This window comes from Phoxinus phoxinus (genome assembly GCF_949152265.1).
Source record: "Phoxinus phoxinus genome assembly, chromosome: 6".
Taxonomy (NCBI): Eukaryota; Metazoa; Chordata; class Actinopteri; order Cypriniformes; family Leuciscidae; genus Phoxinus; species Phoxinus phoxinus.
The window spans coordinates 7,450,610-7,470,544 of record NC_136881.1 but is presented as its reverse complement, the minus strand read 5'-3'; the positions used below and the strand labels follow the sequence as shown (position 1 = coordinate 7,470,544).

Sequence of the window (19,935 nt, the reverse complement as noted above, 5' to 3'; positions counted from 1 at the left end):
AGTATTTTTCAGCTGGCAGTTCTTAACATTAAATTTTGATCCAGTGTACAATAGAAACAGCTGTATATTTTGGCAGAAACCTTTTACAAAATGTTTTAAGCATTCATGTAGGCCTAGCCTAGAGCAACCCCAAGGTCATGGGTTCGATTCCCAGTGAATGCATGAACTGATAATGTGTATATACCATTAACCTTATAAGCTTCTGCCAAATGCATAAATGTAGATGTGCTTTAAAAATCTACTGCTTATCCCAAAACTGTGTAAATGAATGTCAAGTACAAGAAGCACTGCTGTTGTTAAAATAAACTACAATGCAACAGTCACTTTTGCAATATGTCTGCAGATGTCGGCTAATAGACTATCTCATATTGTGCAATCTTTGTGGGTTACAGAAGTACATGTGAAAGTAATGTTACAACTCTCCCAGTCTGGCTAACCATGACATTTCAACTTAAAAAAAAAAAAAAACTTGTGTGAATGTTTATCAGATTTAACATGAGAATCACCTGCTAATCCAGAGGCTAACACAGTTCTGTTATTTATTAACGTTCATTAACACAATAATTCCAGTTAAACACAATTCCAGTTTTAGATAATATGTGGAATACTCAAGAACTCAAGAAACTTCAGTGTATATCTGGTTGGTGCCTCAGGGACCTTTTCCCTCATGATGGACTCACTGGAGGACAGGCTTTAAACTTCTTGCAGGAACTTAAGGATTCAATTGTGTGTGAAGCTTCAGCTTTAAGATTCTGAAGTCATGATGAAATCTTAGGAAACCTTAAAGTTATTCAAAGATAGTCTGGTTTGAAATGGTTAAGCAGATAATCTGACGAGTCCCTAAAGGCATCTCATCTTTTCTTTTTAACTGTGTTATGTTAGTGAGACACGTTTTCTGAGAACTTCTGGCACTCAAACCAGTATAATCTGTTTAAAATAACACAAGCTTTGTGCCTGTATATGCAAATCACCTCTCAATATGTGCAGAAGGGGTGGTAACTCGTCTAGTTTCTAAGGAAAACTATTTTCATGCCTGAGAGCATTTGTTCTTAATTTGTTTTTTAAACTGATGGCTTGGTTGTTTTTCAGGCCAAGTATGTTCACTTAAATAGGTTCTTTCTGAACGAGTAGCAGCAGCATTTGATGCAAACATTGTGGTTGAAGCCGTAAGATTAAGAAATTCAATACATTGATTGACAAAACAATCTAATCAGTGTCTTGATGGTGTTTTTTTTCTTCTTTTTTTCCTTTTTTTACCGCGATACCTGGAGTATAGATTCATTTTTGTTCCTCAACGAACCTTTCAGTGAACAGTTCTTAAAATAACCAGCTTTACTTAGTTTGAAGAACATTTAACAAATCTAAAGAACACTTTCCCACTATAAAGAACTTTTTTTTTGTGGAATGGAAAGGTTCATGGATGTTAAAGGTTCTTCCATAAATGCCAAGAACCTATATTTTTAAGATTGTGCATGGTCTATGATCTAAACCAATTCCACCAATTTATGAATAACAGTTCAGTTCTCCAAGACACTTAACCCCCAGGGACCATCAATGGGACTGTCCATGCAATTATTGTTCAAGAGCAAAGCATTAAATGACTGAATGAGGAACAGTTGAGACCTCCCACTTGTTCTTTCATTGTTGCAACAAGTTCCCCTTTCCATTGACATTACATCTGCCATTTAGCAGATGCTACAACATAAGAGATTAATCCTTAAAAGGAGACAAATTCTATCCAGAAGTTGACCCACAGATGTCTGCAAAGGAAATAATGATGTATATATATTCCTGTAGCTTTCCTGTAGCTCAGTGGTAAGAGCATTGCGTTAACAATGCAAGTTTGTGGGTTCGATCCCAGGGGATTGCACATACCTATGTATAAATGTATAGGATAATGCAATGTAAGTTGCTTTGGATAAAAGCATCTGCCAAATGCATAAATATATGAGTGACCGGGGCTAGTTGTCACACTGGGAAATGTTTATAAATATAAAATGGACACAGTAAGAAATGTGAAAATAAAAATGACAACCGTGATCTGGTGGAATTTGATTCTTCGCTGTGTCTTGATTCAGTTGCTGACCAATGTGCTCACTGTATCATATTCAATACTAATACACACAAAATATCTCCTCAATGAGGCTTTTCTTCACATCATCCAACCTGACAGATGAGATCATTGTTAAATGCGATATCTGATCCTGAGATCCTCCGATTTTGATGGCAAATCTGTAACTCAGAGCAAATACTTCTGGAGCCAAGTAATATAATTCTCACGCAGTATGTTCACTAATATCTCGCTGATGAACCCACTAAGGGTCACCAGTGAGTTTAATGATAGGGACACCGGCTGTCATTACATTATTTAAACGTGCAATATTTAGTCAAAGGTTACAGTTCTTTGACAACACTAATATGTATGACCCTCACCAAACACCAGAACCTTTTTCATTGAATCACTTGAATTGGCAACAAAAGCATTTGATACAGTCATCCGCCATCTGCTGAGCTCCACACTGGTGCAAGATGGAGATCTTGTGATTTACACTTCCAAATCATTGCACAAATTTACTTTGGTTTGGGTTTCAATCAGAGAACAAGCAGATTTTATTGTGAGAACATTAGAGAAATAGAGAAATGACAGGTGAAACAAACACTCTGATCTGGTCTTTAGCACCTCACCAGGATTTTCACTGATCAGATACAGTATGAGTTCACAGATAGCAATGAGTTCCTTCAAATTGTAAACTCTATCTTAAATGACAAATCTTAAAACATCCAACAGGTGGCGACAAAATCCGTGAAATAGGATGTAAAAGCCATTTTTATTGTCATTTTTAATAGTAAATCATGAGACTTCCTGAAAAAGAGATCTGAAAAACGAATAGTTTATTATAAAAAAAAAAGAAGAAGAAAAAATACCCTTAAAACCAATGACTGGACCGTTTAAATACTGCTTGATTCCAGAACTTTTTATGGCATGTTGCTTGAATTAACGTTTTTTTTAGCCCTATATAATTTTTATTTCAATGCATATACAGACATATCTTAAAGGAACTACTAATACGAAATGTTTTGTCCGTAACCTACACTCATTTGATAGAATGTTATTTAGCAGCTTTAAATATAAATTATACATTATCAATATAGCCTAACGGTATTGTTTATTTTTATTTTTAAATGTCATATTTACATCCCAATTTGGCATAAAATCAAGAATCTGTGATTCATTAATTCTCTTGACCCTTTATTTAACTGAGGTACAAATGTTTTCACTGACCAACTTCATTGTATTTTGCTAAACAAATTTAGATTTTGATGGTTCCAACACTCCGAAAAAGTTGGGACAGAGGCAAAATAAAAGTGAAAAGATTATAGAATATCCAAGTTAAACAGTTTTGAAACAGTCTATAAGCAGGTGAATGTGTAATAGGCAAGGGGGTCAAGTTTAGGTAAAGAAGCATCTACTGAAGACTCAGACTCGGCAAGCAAAGATCATATTTCTCAATGCAAGATTGCAAAGTATTTAGGTTTTTTACCATCTACCGTGCATAATATTGTGAAAAGATTTGGGGAATCTGGAGAAATCTCAGGCTGAGTAGGCAAGGCAGGAGATCTGCATGACCTTTGAGACCTCAGATGGCATTAAATGAGAAACTGTCATGCTACTCTGTTAAATATAGCCACAAGCTCATCTCAGATGGTCCAAAAGACAATGTGCAAATATGTGCTGTGGTCAGTTGAGTCCATGTTTCAGCTTGATTTTGGGAAAACCGGACTTTGAGTTCTCAGTCTGAGTTCAAAGATGAAAGGGACCATCCAGATTTTCATCAGCGACAGTTACAAAAGCAAACATCTGTCATGGTATGGGGGCGCATCAGTGCAAACAGCATGGGTGACTTGCATATGTGTGAAGCTACCATTGATGTGGAGGCGTATATTGGGATTGTACAGAGACTTGTACTGCCATCAAGATGACATCTTTCCTGGGAAGAAAGACAATGCCAGGCCTCATTCAGCCGTCAAAATATATTTAAAGAATACAATTCAATTGGTGAGTGAAAACATTGGAAATCTTTCTCAGTTAAATAAAGGTTAGATAATTAACAAATCAGAGATGATTGATTTGAACAAAAGGAAATCATCAGAAGGAAAAAGGGTCAGTATTTGATTATAACAGTTCATAGTTTCACTGCAAAGGCTCACTGTCACATACATTAGCATATGATTCAATCTAAAATAATTTACTTAAGTAACAGAATATTGTTAAACTGATAATGGCTGAAATGTTACTGATAAACAGTTAGTCATTACAGTAAATTAAATAACATTTAGATAACAGCCCATTGTCAAAGCTCACGTTACACAAACACATTCAACTGATAACACATGGCCTGGCATAAAAAGGGTATATAATAAAATAAATTAAAGATTTTTTTGAAACGTGACGCTTTAAACTTCCCAAATGTTATATTACATTATACATCAGTTCTATTTTTAGTTTCTAATTCGAATTTCTACTGTAAATGTAATTTTTTCCATCTAATATTTATATTTTATTTCAGCTTCATTTCAATTAATCGTTTTAGTTACAATAACAACAATGTATACAGTAGGCCTGCAGATAAAAATAAATCTGAAAATGCATCATAGAGACATTACATTTTGGTAGTTAGCCAGTTTTATTGGTCGTTGGACCAGTTTTGGGCTAGTTTTGAGCGGGCAGTATTTGTCACACAAACCTGGCAAGCCTTCATGAGGTGTCAACATTCATCTCTCTGAAGGGCGGCTCTCAGATTGCTCCAAAACTCGCCTCTCTTTTCCTCATCCTCGGGCCACTCCAGATACGTCCTGGAGTTCATAATCTTCCGCAGCTTGCAGAAGCGCTTGGGGATGGTCTCCTTCTTGATCGGCTCTAGAACTACTAGGACAGCGGAGTCATTGTGCTCATCGACTATGCGGAAATGTGAGAAGTCCAGTTCGTAACGACACCATTCGCTGGTAACAAAGTGGTCAGACAGAACAAAGAGAGTCCGATGGCTCTTCTCAATTGAGTCGATGATGTTGTCCAAGATCCAGCGGCCCGGCCGGAAGTCCCGTTTGTGCAGACACAGGGCGAACGAAGGCTGAGCGCTCTCCAGCTCTGGAACGAGGATCTCCTCGACCCACTCGGCGTCATGTTGACTGTAGGACACAAAAGCGTCATAGCGGAGCCCTTCGGCCAGTCGCCCAACTGCAGGTTTTCGTTTGGCTTGTATCCATGCTTTAGTCATCTGCAGGTACCATACAACGTGAAGCTTGTGGCAGGTGACAACAATAAGTCCGAGCACTATGATAATCACAGAACAAAGCACTGAGACAGCAGGGATCATATGACACTCGAAGACTGACAATCTGACACTTTCAATAGCATAACCTCTGAGAGTGAATGGAGTGTCGCACACATAATTGCAACGACCATCTCGAAGTGTGATGAAATGGCCAACATCTTGTTTGAAGAAAGATACAAATTCGCAGGAGCACACAAAATTGTTGTTACCCGCCTCCAAGTATTGCAGGTTTTTAAACCTCCTCAAAGAGCTCCCGTTGAACATGCGCAAGGCGTTCCTTTGGATAAGCAGCGTATGGAGCCTGGGAAGTAATTCCCCCAGTGGCAGTTTCATAAATCGGTTGCCTGTCAATATAAGTGTGGTAAGTTGAGGAAATCTTTGGTTGAAAACCATCACATCATTTTCACTGAGATCCAGAACCGTCAAGGTAGAAGGCAGGCAAGCAGTCATCGTATGTAGCTTTGTGCTGGAAAGGTTCAGAAACCTGAGAGTCGCTGGCCAGCTACACTTTTCTGGCATAGAAACAAAACTATTATGACTTAAGTCTAAATATATGAGCCTCTTAAGATTAGTTACCAAATGAGACATCAGCCCAAGAGATTTTAATACATTTTGGCTCACATTTAGGGTGTTGAGGTTTTGATATGCGCCAAAACCTGTAAATAAGGTTGGTTCGATTGTCAGGTCTGACAGAAGATTTTGACTAAGGTCCAAGTATTCAAGATTTTTCAACAAGAAAGTAGTTTCCCGAGGAATGACAAACACTGTGCTGTTGATCACAGACACCTTATGGAGATGCGTGAGGAGAAATCCCAACTGGGTCATGCTACTAAACTCAAAGAACCCTTGGATGTCAAGATTACATATGTAGACAGTATGTAAGTTTTCATAATGTGTGTACGAAGCATTCTGCCACCAACCTGCACCAACTAAATGTACATCTTTGAGACCTAAATAGGACAAATGAGAACCATCCATGACCTGCAATAAAGAGGTGAACGCTTCATCGCTTGTGCTGCTATTTTGGAAACTCAAGCTTTTAGTCCCACCTTCTCTCGTCGCTTTAAAGGGTTCTGTCGAAGTGCTCGTTCTGATTGTGACATCTTTGATAGTCAGAAGAGTTTCAGGGTGGGAGACATCTTGAAGAACCTTAGAGACAAGTTCTGGATCGTTCTGAAAGAGATTCTGAAGGCTCAAAGAAACTAATCCGATGGGACGGGCTGCTTTCAAGCTCCCGCTCTCATACGATCTCAGGTTACTGCCAATAAATGTCATCTCTTCCAGATGAGTGAGCCCTTCTAAGCCATTCTTGTGTACGTTCCTCAGCCATGGACTACCAAATCGCAGCGTCCTCAAGTTAATGAGAGACTGGAAGATGGAAGCAGGTCCCAAGGTGGAGTATGGGTTTCCTACAAGGTTCAATTGCTGAAGAGATTTTAGCTCATGAAACCAAGACGAAAACAAATTTTTCAGGTTGTTTAAGGACAGATCAAGAACTTTCAGATTACGTTGAGATTTGAATGCCTCCTTGTGTATAAACTCGAGCTTGTTCTTATGCAAGTTCAGGGTTGTCAGCGCAATATAAAGGCTGAGATCATTGATGTCGATAGACACAATTTGATTGAAAGACAGGTCAAGGCCAAGAGCATTCGCTGGAACCTTTGGGACCTGTTGGAGTTGATTTGAAGAGCAATTGCAAAAAAAATTCTGATCACATTTACATGTCCTGGAGTACTCAATGCCTTGAGCCAAAATCAACATGAAAATAATCATGGACTTCTTCGCAGCCAAGAGTCTCATCCTGTAAAAAGAAAAAGAAGAAGAAGAAGAAAAAACTTTTATTCAGTAAGGATGTATTAAATTGATCAAAAGTGATAGAATTTGTAAAAGTGATGTAAAAGTCTTCACTATTTCAAATAAATGCTGTACTTTTGAACTTTCTTATCATCAAAGAATCTTGAAAAGGACGTATAATTCAGCGAACACAAGAACAGAAAAACAGAAGTTCTTCATTTCTAAAATAGTCAGTCAATCAATACACCCTCTTTATATCAATATATAACCTCTATATAGTACAATCGCAAGCTGACGTTTGCAGTCAAATATTAAAGTGCTTCCAGTTCTGCATTTTTCAAGACAGACAATTTTTAAACTTGATTACCTGACTGCTATCACTGTGTCTGCTTCTCTTTTGTACGCAAACTGCAGTTTGGCAGTAGTCATAATAAAGGAAAACAAACAGAATTCAAACATGCAAACATAGTGTGAGTCACAGGAGGTAGTGAAACTGAATAGCCTGATTGAAACTTACAAAATCACGTCTCTTTTTTTCTGCAGTATTATTTTAGGGAACCATCCCTATACAGCAGTCTCAGCTACGTACATGTGTACATATATTTACATGCTGCACATGTAGGTGTAGTTGGGTAATAACTTTTCAGACCATCTCAGAATGTCTTAGAGCTTTTATCCAAATCGTTTTTAGTAAAACTATTTCAGACATGTTTTTATGTTCGCTTCACTAAACACTGTCTGCATTAGAATTAAGGAAACGAAAAGAGGAAGTTAGCCTTTTCATGTAAGGCATGAATTTAACTTTACCACTATAAAGCATCACTTCACATCTCTTGTGGTTATTGCAGGACACACCCACCCAGTGCTTGTAGATGTACATTTTTGCTTTGCCTCAGTGGTTTAATTTCATGAAAACAGACACCAGTTATTTTGTCAAGAGATCTCTCGTATTTATTTTACCATCTTATATCAGACATAGGAGGAAGAGACTATAGACAAACAGGGGTCTTCATTTAGCATCCTTGCCATATCTTCCTGCTTTCCAGACAGGGGTTGGTCTTTATACTACTGACTGACCAATAAAAAAAAACTACATCAACATAGGAACACATACATTACCAGAGAAACATATGGTTCACATTAACATAGGAATGTTTATCCAATCCCGGTGGAAACTATACACTGCATATACTTTCAGTCTCTAACTCCAGCACACACTCTCTCATGCAGTCTAGCTTATCGGTCTCTCCCACATATATGTCTTCAAAACAGTATGATTCACATGATCCACATTATTCAAGCTTTAATTCAAGACAGTCGGCTGTTGTACTCTCATGTGCAATAAAAATGGGCCAAGCCAAAAATGACAAAATATTTAACCACTTCTCAGTTCTCAACCATTTTAAATCACAAATCACTGGTCAGGAAATTAACAATTAGCAATTAGAAATTAGTAACTTGGCACGGAATAGCCTTTTTACAGGACGAAGAGTCAGTTTTGTTCCACTGAAAATTAAAGATACAATATGTATTTTTTTTTGCCACTAGGGGTCTCTAACCTCTTACAAAAACAAAGGCGTATGTTGATGACGCAAGATTTTGGATCTTGTCGTCAAGCCGATGGATCTAATACCGTATATACCCGAATATAAGACGACCCTGAATATAAGACGACCCCCCCATTTCCAGACTTATTTTTGGGACAAAAATAGATTTTGGTGGAAAAAATCTGGTTTTTAACAGAAAATAATTTTATTTGAAAATTGCACTGATAACTCATTCTCTCTCTTCCTGCACGCGCGCGCACCTTTCTCTCTCTCTCTCTCTCTGCATCTCGCGCACACCCCTCTCCCCCTCTCCCTCTCTCCCTCTCTCTCTCTCTCTCTCTCTCTCTCTCTCTCTCTGCGTCTCGTGTGGCAGAGAGGAGCAGCGTTTTAATTCAGTTAAACACAGATATTATGTTGCTTCTCTGATTTTACATGCAAGTATAACCGAAATCACAGCACAGATATTGTTTTTATCTTATGTGTATTTGATTTCATCAGACGACGGCTCGATTATCAGGAGTTTTGTGCAGATAAACATCTTGGAAGGGAAAGCTGGTTTTGTCTTAATGTGTCGCGTTTCAGTCACTATTTCATATTAATTCGTTCTTTCTCCCTTTCCCCCGTGATTTTGTCTATATCGCGAATATAAGACGACCCCCCATTTTTCAGCCTATTTTTAGAACAAAAATCTCGTCTTATAATCGGATATATATGGTAATCTTTATGGATGAGTGAATACATTGATGTTTTTATCATGACTGTGGTATAAAACAGGGCGCGATTGCTAATAAGAGACAGATATCAGTGGCACATGCGAGTCCCACGGATATAAAGGAATAAGAACATTTCATTCTACCGAACTACCCGCAAGTGCTGCAATAATACTCACACAGGTCAGTTTATAATTGACAGGCGACAAGTGAACAGGGATTCCGGGACGGCAAATTAGTTAAAATGTGAATTTCTCTGAAATTAAAAATCTTTTGAAACTTTTGGGATATTGTAAGTACACAACTGCAGGAAATATATCACACTGAGCAAGTGATTTTTGGATATTGTATTACAAAATTCTTACATATTGTACCTTTAATGACTTCAGACAGTTCATGAGTTGAGAAATGTCTCCCATGTTTAATGCGAGACCAAATATTATAGGGTTCAAATCTGGACTCTGACCAGGCCAAAACATGAGCCTGATGGACTTGTTCTCAAGCAATGTCTTGGTTGTCTTTGCAGTTTGGGCAGGAGAATTGTCTAGTAGAAAAATAACATCTGATCATTTCTCTTCAGATAACAACTTTTCATTTGTGGGAAGCAAGCCATTCTGCAATATTCTCCTGTTCTCTAAAGCATTAAATTACTTTTCACAGTTAAATAGTTCACCAATACCAGCAGCGTAAAAGGCTCCCCACACAATGACACCTCTTCCTTCATGCCTCCCCTGACGAAAAATAAGTTTATTCAAGTGTGCTATTAGTATACTTAAATGGAAAGAGTTAAAGAGTTAAAGGTATTTCAAGTATAACAAATGTATACCTAAATAGGAACATATGGTACTGTAAAGTACAAAAATAATATATAAATAGTAAACTATGACGTTATGTTCACTTAAAGAAAACTCACTTGCAGTATAAAACTACTAAACTAGATATTTACTAAGAGAATACTTCATAGTGTACTTTCATAAAGTATTAAAATAGTAAACTACTATACCTTTAAGTTCACTTATACAGTAATACAAATGAGAAATGTAGTTGTGTGAACTAGCTGTGCACTTAAACTACTACTAAACGTTTACTACTGTTAGTAAAAGTGTACCCTTTATTACACTTAAATATAACCATTTATATACTAAAAAGTGGGCCAATTTAGTCCCAAGCAGTATTGAAATACACTTACAAGTTTACTACTAGTACATTGGTATTAGAATACTTTAACATATAAAATATAAAAAAAGAACTTGAAGTAGCCTATATTGTATTATTTTTCATAAGGGTCACTGCGGTAGAGATGCATTTATTATTTTATTTCTCAACAGATTTTCAAAGACCCGCTCTGGAACATCACCATGCAACTCTTGTTTCATGATTCCTCACTTCACACACAACTTGCCATATTCTGTAGACATAGACAGTAATGGCTTTTTAAGTAGCGCATCTGCTCACATTTTGTTTTTTAATTCCCTGAACATTAATTTGTGGTTAAGATAATTAAAAGCTGACTGTTTAGCCATTTTGGGCTAGACCCTTTCGTTTGTATATGTGTCTATTATATTTTATAATATAAAATACATTTATTTGATATTTTCTAGCAAAATAAAACAAAATAGAAGAGTCCTATGGTGAAATGGGATCATCATGCTTATAATATTACACATTTAAATAAAAAATTTAAATATCACAATATGAGTTCTTTGTATCTGCTCTTGCAGGATATTAAATGTCAAAAAGCCTTCTCTTTTTGAACTTTTTGTTCCTCAGGTAAAAGACAATCTAATATTTCAAGAGGACTCCTCCCTTGTGTCACTATAAGTGACAGGTGAAAAGAGGCATAAGCCTATATCAGACATAAACAACTACCTCAATTCACTTGGGAAACATGAAGGCTACTTTTCTATTTCTGCTTCAGTTGATTTGAACTGTTGGGAACACAACAACCTTTCTGTATTGTTTCAATTTTAGATGTACAGTACACTAGCAAAATTATTACGTCACGTTTAGTGTAAACATGCAGACTCCTATGAGTCAAAAAGTGCATGCAGAGGGCATAACTAGGTTATTTTCCTAAGTATCACAGCCCTCTTGGATATATAAAACAGAAGAAAGCAGAAAATGTATTTTGTTATAAGTATAACTTTTGGACCTGTTTTACGGTAATGGGTCAGAAAGGAAACCTTGCAAGCAGTTTATGATAAAAAGTGTGCATCAAATCATAATCTGGTCTCTAGAAATGTCTTTTATTCTAAGTAAATCTATGGGATTTTATCTGCTACCAGGCCAAAGACGAAAAAGTCTGATTACTTAGAAAAGTACATCTCGCCTCAACAAGATTTTTTTTTTTTATGTCTGCAGCACAAATGGTGCAGGGTGAGTTATGCTCCTAAGTTTATTACTTACAAAACCCCAATCATACATTATCATTTAATTTATTAATGCGTCTAATGTTTTTGAATTTTCTCAGAGCAAATGTGTAATTGTCCAAATGCAAAGGGTCATTAAAGGGATAGTTCACCCAAAAATGAAAATTCTGTCCCCATTTACTCACTCTAATGTTGTTCCAAACCTGTATGAGTTTATATGTACTGTTGAACACAAAAGAGGATATTTTAAAGAATGTTGGCAATCTAACAGTTGACGGTAGCCTAGCCATTGACTTCCATAGGAAAAAATATGCCTATTATGAAAGTCAATGGCTACCATCAACTGTCTGGTTACCAACATTCTTTCAAATATATTTTCCGTTCAACAGAAGAAAGAAATTTGGTTTGGAACAACATGACGGTGAGCAAGTGATGACAGAATTTTTGGGTGAACTATCCCTATATAACTATCATATGGGATAATGATGTCAGTTACTTACCACCACATTATTTTGCAGGCTAAACCTTAAACAGATGATTTTCTGGATCTGGGAAACGGAGAGTAATTGAGATTAAACAAATAATTAAGTGTGTCATTGAAGACATTTTTACCAGAGGAAACTGCATTAGCATGTCACTAGTTTGCAGGAGTCACATTTGAGGAAGCCAAATAAAAGCAGTTAAAAAGAATCATATATATGGTTTACCACATTGGCTCGACCACTTCCTCTGACCTCGGTTAGCACCATAGGGTCAGCTTAGCACGTAAGTTTACACGGTTGACCATAAATTCAAACGCGGGCGCTTTAACTCGTTTGCGTAACCACATCTAAGTCCCGCCTCCAGATCCGCAGCCATTGGCTCAAAGTCTACGTTAGGGGAGTTTTAATTGGATGCTTAAGATGCCATTAAAAAAGTCCGGAACTAAATGCAGCTGTAAACAACCGAAGCGTGCCCTTGTAGATACAGTTGAGGTTTTACATACATTTCAAGATTACACGGTTTAGAATATTTATTTTTTTGTGCTACAGTCATGCCGACATCCCCCGTGAAGACACGGATTCCGCTGACAAGTTTTGGTCATCTTATAACCGAAGTGAAGGTAAAGTTGTATAAGAATTCATGGTTCAACATATCGCAGCCATGCATGCTGTCATATCAAATAAATTAAATATAAAGTATAAATATATCAATAAATATAAAGATATAAAATATATCCCCTTGTCCTTCATAAAACCATGAGAAAGTGTCTCTACCTTTATATCAATAGTTGCTTACAAATAGGCCTAGGCTACATATTATAATACACTAAATACAGTAATGAAAATGCCATATGTATATTATGCTTATTCAGTAACGTTACCATGGTATACATAAATTAAAAGTATGATATTACCACATACCAATTAATGTATGTTTTGTTTGATGTACATAGTGAGAAGAGAACGGAAAAGCATAGTGCTCATGGGGATCTCCTTTAGTCATTTAAAAAAAAGTCATTTAACAAATCTTGATATTTTGTAATGTGTATTTTTATGACAGAGACAGCTCTTCGGGATTGAAGCACCAACCCCAACAGAACTGACTGGATGGAGGAAACATTTTAACAGCTACACAATACAAGGGCGCAGAAATGTAAGATCATGTTTCTCATTACTTATAAATTACAGTATATGCCTTGTCAGTAAGAGCATGTCAGATTGTTAATCGATCAAAGACAACAGTAACATCTCCTGCTCACGTCACCACCTTCTCATTGTGTCATTTTTTTTCTCTCCCACTTATTCCCTTTTCCAGTTTGTTCTTGCCACATATGGTATTCTTGCACTCACAGCTGCTGCCTACATGCTGAGACGCAGCAGCAGGAAGGAGGAACATGAAACAGCATCTGCCTCCTCATAAACTAAAATGGAAAGTTTGGGGGGTAAAAAATACAATAAAATATTTATGATCACTATATCCGAGGACTGTGGTTAATGAAGCTTATGTTTCTCTACATGTCACCGGCCAGATGTTTTCTATCTTTATCACGCATATAGATTGTCGTTTAAAAAAATGATTAAAGTTGCAATGTTCTTTTAACCCATTTGTCATTTGCCAGTAGAGTGCAGTGTAAGCTTATTGTCAAGTACATTTCTTGGAAGCGCTTTGCCTCATCTGTTCTAAAGGCAAATCGGGTGGTTATTTTACAGCTGTTGATTTTAGGTTAGTGAAACTAAGTGCAGATGGGGGACGTTTTCCTGTTAAATGAAATGTTCAGAAATTGTTTTAAGAAATAACAGTACTGTTATACATATATTTTTTCTGCTTTTTGTTTCATTTCAGTTATTCATCGTCTGGCATCATTCTGAAAGTGAAGCTTAATTTAAATCCTATCGATTTCATTAGCCTGCAATGTTCCATTATTATGTCAATCAACTCATGACTGAAAAACTACCCCTTTCCTTTAACAATCCAAATTTATGCCTTATGATTGTTTACCTCTTTTTTTTTCTTTTTTTCTTTCTTTTTTAGACAGGGTATACTATACAATTTGCATCCAGTAATTTTCAAATAGTTACACATGAATGTAATAGAGTTAAAGTGCTAAAGTGAAACTGAAATGAAAGTACACCTGAATACAGGTCTATGGGAGGGTTGTGGGGATTTGTTTGTTTTGTTTTCCCCTGTAAAGAAAGGGCAGTAACCAGCTGTAGTAATTTCTCTGTAGGTGAATGTGCAAGTGATGAGGTACATCAGGCAGTTGATGTCAGTAGCATAAGAGTTGATATATATATTATTATTTTTTTAAATTTATTGATTTGTGTCTCATTTCAAAGGTAAAACCGCTTCAAGTGGAAATTTATGTTTGGACTCATCTGCAATACAGTGCAAGGTATTATTATTATTATTTTAATTTGCAAACAAAACATGAAAAATATATAAATGAAAATATAACGATTAATGCTTAGTTATGTTTTAAGCAAACACATACTTGTTAAAGATATTTTAATACTGGCAATGGATTTGGGAGTGTTTTCTGATGTTTCTGATGCCCTGAACCTAATGTATGATGAATTATTCTAGGTATCTCTTAAATGCTGCCTTTCCTGTCAGGGATATATTTAAGAGATATATATTTTAAAGATGGTCTGATTAAAGAGTCCGAAGTAAAGACATCTACAGAGTACAGCATCTGTTTACAGTCAAAAGTGTATGTATCCATTTACCAGTCAATGCTGCTGTTTATTGTGCAATAATTGTCTGGCACACGAAAAAACAAACTTTGCGCTTGAACATTGTTTACGTTTTACTTCACAATTACATTGTTTTTTTATGATCTTAAAAAAAATCCCAAATTTTAGTATAAGATTCTATATGCTATAATATTGACTAAAGAATGATCTGTGTTTAGTTTATTTAATTTCTGCAGAGTCTATGGAAAATAACATTGCATTTCTTAAATGTGTGGCTCATGTTTATCTGTCATGTAATCCACGATGTCTCTACTGTTACAGTCTTAAACAATAAAAGCAAGCCAGGGATAAGACATGATACTTGTAACCCTTATCCTGTCAAAGGCGATATGAATTGGGGAAGATCACGTGATTTAAAGTAATCCAGAGCGTGCAAAGTGAAAGTGAAACAAAAGTGCACACTTAATAGCAGGCAAAATAATTAATAAGCAAGTATATACTAATTTCAGTCAATGATTATACTGCAGTTTGCTTATACCAGGCTTTTTATGTGCATTATTTGCTTAAATCGCCACAATCTTCGCCATTTTGAAGGCATTGAAAGAGTGGTGCCAAAATACAACCGCATTGCTATCCAGGATTTATCTTGACACATTACCCACTGAGTGCAAAGAGCGATGTAAATAAGATACGTTTGGATATATTAAGACATGTCCTTCATCCAAACATTCCTAGGAAGAAATGACATCTATCAGTCACTGATGTGCCACAGGCGAGACCGCCTATTATATTTTGGTAACTTTCGCTTTCGAATAGTTTTGTGTAGCTAATGGTCAGCCTAAGAATCGCGTAACAACAAAAAATGTAGCATCGCAGGAAATCTTTACACAGTTCTGGAGAAGTCTGGGTTAGTCAACATCAAACTGCATTTGCGGTAAGTTGGCTATAGTGGTTTTATAGGCTATCCGAGACCGGACTGCATGGAGGTGTTTCTTTCACCTTTAATTTCACAGTGACGTTCTCCATGCATTAGACACCGTTTTATGAAAACGTTTTCAGTAGAAATGTAACTTAATGGTGATTCGATTCTGAAACACGTATTCCTACGTGACAGATCATCGAACATTCGAAAACGTTTTGCCTGTTTTATTGGAGAAACGTTTACATTTCATTTGGAAGTTCATTTGGAAGAAAACATACTGTACTTGTATTTCAGAGAAGGCAGAGGGCTTCACTTTTCCTCTGCTAACGGTTACACATAGGCTACGCGTTTGTCTATAAAGAAGCTATAACATCAAGACATTCAAATAATTATGTAGCTGACCAAAGAAAACTACACAGAAAAAAATTATGATTTTTAAAATTTGCTTAAAAAAATTAAATGTTGACCTATTGATACAAATAGCCTACCTTTTTTTTTATAAATGTGTAAAAAGTTTGATGTGAATATTTTTATTTAGAAGTTATACAGTAGGCTATATAAATATAAGTTTTCGAGAAATAGTTTAAAATCTAGCTAAGTTATTCTAAATTACATACCGGTAGTTGAATTCATGTTGGTTTCATACAATTTTCTTACAATGTTTGTAGCCTACCATTTTCTACTGGTTTTTGATTTACAAATGTGGTGTCACCAGTATAGCCTAACTATCAAGTAAAAAGTACTAAAATACTTTCACTTTGGGTACAACAACATATTCATCAGTGTATAAAATAGGTTATTTAAAAGGCTAATTCAAAAATGATTTTAAATTGTATGGGTTACCCCATTTGACCTGAACAAAATGTTCCTTTAAAGAAACTACGTCAAAAAGTTATTTGACACACAGTCATGAGAGGTCTGCTTTTCTGTTTCATGGTATTTTTATCACAACAATCAATTGGCATCTATGTTGGTTACGCCACGCTGACTTTGATTTGGCTCACAAAACAAAAGTATAGCCTGTATTCAAAATATTTTTAGAACAAAAATGTCTTTATATATATATTTTTTTGTCTCAAGCGTTATCTGCATATAAATAGTCAAATTATTTTTGGTTTCTGTTTCCAAGAATTGTACTTAACCCTCTGGTGCTGCTCGGCAGTCAAAATGACAAAAAAGTAGCTACTATAATTTTGTTCTATAATGTTTTTTTATTTATTACTTCGCATTTCTAGGGTATATTTATGGTAGGCCTAAATTATATTTATGTAATTATTATGATCCATTTATTACCTGTTAATATATTTTTTTAGCATAGACCTGAAAATGTAATTTTCCAACTTGAACTGTTGTAAATCTTGAATGCTTTGGAGCACAGACTTAAGTTTGTCTTAATTTTAAAAGAAGACTTGTCAGATTATTGTTTAAGTGAAAAAAAGTTTTAAAAAAGTGAAACAAATTGTTTTTTTTTAAGTTTAAGTTTATTATTATGAAAAATGCATAAAATACTATTTAAAATTTTTATATGAAATATATATTTTCCAAAACATGAATAAATCTAAACAAGTTGTTCCAAATTTGAGGTTGATTATAACTCAAAAGATCTTTCAGAAAGATTTTGTTTGGGCGTGGTACCAAACGTTTTCACAAGATGAAATTCGCTTCCCATTAGTTTCCAGTACAAGTGTCACTGTTTTTTTTTTCAGGACCATTTCAGCTATTCAAAATTATGTCCATGATTTTTTGTGTGTGTTCACATAGAACGTGCCAAAACGTTTCCCAAGATTTGCACCATTCTGATGAAGTAAAAAAAAAAAAAAAAAAGTAAAATTTCCAAAAGGGTTAAAGCCAATCTTTGGTTAAAGCTGAGCTTAAAATCCACTGTACGTTCTCACACGTACTAACGCACTTTCTTGCACACTCACAGACTTATCTTGAATGTGTGCTCTTCTCACCTCTTGATGTTTGAACTCTTTGTTCATTTGCACAGGCTGCAGAATCATTCATATATGCTTTGGGACCATGGAGGAATGGTATGAGTGGGCCCCGATTCAGAATGGTCCTGCATAATGACTCTGACCATACAGTTGCGCCACAGGGCCCATCCAAGCCGGCCGAGCCCCCTAAACCCTGTTCCGACCCCCCAACACACTTTCAGCCCTTTCGGCACCAGCAGGAATGTGACCTCATCACACAGGCTGTGGATTACTTGAAACACAGTGGATTTTACTGGGGTCCCATGGAAGCAGATGAAGCTCATGCACAACTGGCCAAACTCCCCCTGGGGACCTTCCTGATCCGGGACAGCATGCAGGCAAATGTTTTCTTCACTCTCAGCTATCGGGCTTCTGATGGCCCGACCAGCGTGCGAGTGCTCCTAAAAGGAGGAGGATTCAGTTTAGCAGGGAGTAAACACACTTTCTCTTGCCTTTTCCAGCTGCTTGGATACTATATTGCATCCCCAAAAAAGAGTCTGAGTTTGCCGTACCGTGGAGATGCGGCGCAGAGCCTACAAGAGCTGGCAAGAAGAGCTGTGGTGCAGAGTTATGGGAAAGATAGTATTCACCAATTGCCTGTGAGCAAGAAACTTAAAGAATTTCTGTGGTTGTACCCTTTTAGTATATGAATGTGTGTTGTTTATTTGAAGATGAAGTTACAGATGTTGCAGCTTTTTTAACATAGCACATTTTTTTGGATCATTTCATAGGATACTGTGCTCCTCGTTGACCCAACTAGAACATGTATTTACTATTTATGTGTGTAGTGATCGTTGAGACTATTCTCTGCTATAAAAGCACTACAAAATGTTTTTTTGACATGCAGTTCAGCACAACACCACCTTTGGCCTTCACACCGGTACTGGGTCAGTTTGTATTTGTGTTAAATGAACGATTTGACAACGTAGTTACTTTTAAATAGTATTGTTTGTCTTTATGTATGAATGCAGAACACTGACCACATGGCACTGGTGATGTCGATATCAGTATGAATATTTGATCATTTTATATGGGTACATATATACAATATGTAGACTGTATAATCTATATAGCCTAGTATGTATTGTATAACAATGTCATTCTGCTATGCAGAAAAAATGCATTTCACCTAATGAAACATAAAGGTTTTTTTTTGTTGTTGTTTAGGATTGCTTTTTTTTATTAATAAAGATAACTTATTTGGTGTGATTTACAGCTGTTTTTGTTCTCTCTCTCTCTCTCTCTCTCTCTCTCTCTCTCTCTCTCTCTCTCTCTCTCTCTCTCTCTCTCTCTCTCTCTCTCTCTCTCTCTCTCTCCCTTTCTCTCTCTCCCTTTCTCTCTCTCCCTCCCTCTCTCTATTTCCCTTTCGCTTTGGTTAGTTTCTTGTAACTCAACCTAACCCAAAAAAGAACCAGGAACCTCTCACATATTAACTTTACAGAAATGGCCCCATCTAGGGGGAAATGAGTTTCAGATTATTTTTATAACTACACATTGTTACTCTCTTTATCTCTATAATTTTTACAAGTTTACTAAATTATTTGTTTAAAAATAACATTATCTGATTTTATATTTTAAATTAGCCACTTACTGCATGCCACTATGTTCATGTGCTTGTCAGGCGGAGCAAAACTGTGTTAATGTTGCGTTTTTGTGTGTATGGCCACAGCAGAAGCTGTGGAGCAGATGTGGAATCATTAAAACCACAAACCATACACAGCCATACATAAATCACATCCTCTTATACAAGAAAACGTGCCTTTTCCTCTGTATCTATATTCCTTTGACTATTCCATGGTAGAATAAAACAGGAAGACATATTTTGTTCCAGTAAAAGATCGTGTGCTTTTTCTACAGGACAGAAAACCGAAACAAAGACATTGTGATTATACTGTAGGCTACTGAATAACGTTACCTCACACAGAAGAGGACGTTGATTTTTGACAAGCAAACATGTCAGTCTTTGAATAACATGTAATTTAAGCCACAAAATAAAATTCATTCCATAAAATAAGTATAATGAACTACGCAAAAATGATTTATAACGTATCCAGCATATGTGTCATTTTATATCGTATCGTTTTATATTTACCGAAAAATCAAACATA

The 19,935-nt window shown here is 36.2% G+C and overlaps 2 protein-coding genes across 4 annotated transcripts; one reads left to right on the top strand and one right to left on the bottom strand.

Moving 5' to 3' along the window:
* Positions 1-4,091: 4,091 nt before the first annotated feature.
* tlr2 (toll-like receptor 2) lies at positions 4,092-7,524 on the bottom strand. Its single transcript, XM_079616932.1, has 2 exons — positions 7,495-7,524; positions 4,092-7,134 (listed from the first exon to the last, which is right to left on the bottom strand). The coding sequence occupies exon 2, from the start codon at positions 7,131-7,133 to the stop codon at positions 4,767-4,769; it is 2,367 nt and encodes a 788-aa protein (XP_079473058.1). The 5' UTR covers position 7,134; positions 7,495-7,524; the 3' UTR covers positions 4,092-4,766.
* A 5,771-nt stretch (positions 7,525-13,295) lies between these two features.
* socs1b (suppressor of cytokine signaling 1b) lies at positions 13,296-19,033 on the top strand. Of its 3 annotated transcripts, XM_079616931.1 has the most exons (5): positions 13,296-13,388; positions 13,551-13,677; positions 14,573-14,628; positions 17,842-18,165; positions 18,289-19,033. In XM_079616931.1, the coding sequence occupies exons 2-5, from the start codon at positions 13,662-13,664 to the stop codon at positions 18,475-18,477; spliced, it is 585 nt and encodes a 194-aa protein (XP_079473057.1). In that variant the 5' UTR covers positions 13,296-13,388; positions 13,551-13,661; the 3' UTR covers positions 18,478-19,033. The 3 variants fall into 3 exon arrangements, with proteins under 3 accessions (XP_079473057.1, XP_079473055.1, XP_079473056.1); XM_079616929.1 differs by having other exon boundaries at positions 17,842-19,033; XM_079616930.1 differs by lacking the exons at positions 13,296-13,388; positions 13,551-13,677; positions 14,573-14,628 and adding an exon at positions 15,556-15,863 and having other exon boundaries at positions 17,842-19,033.
* Positions 19,034-19,935: the final 902 nt, after the last annotated feature.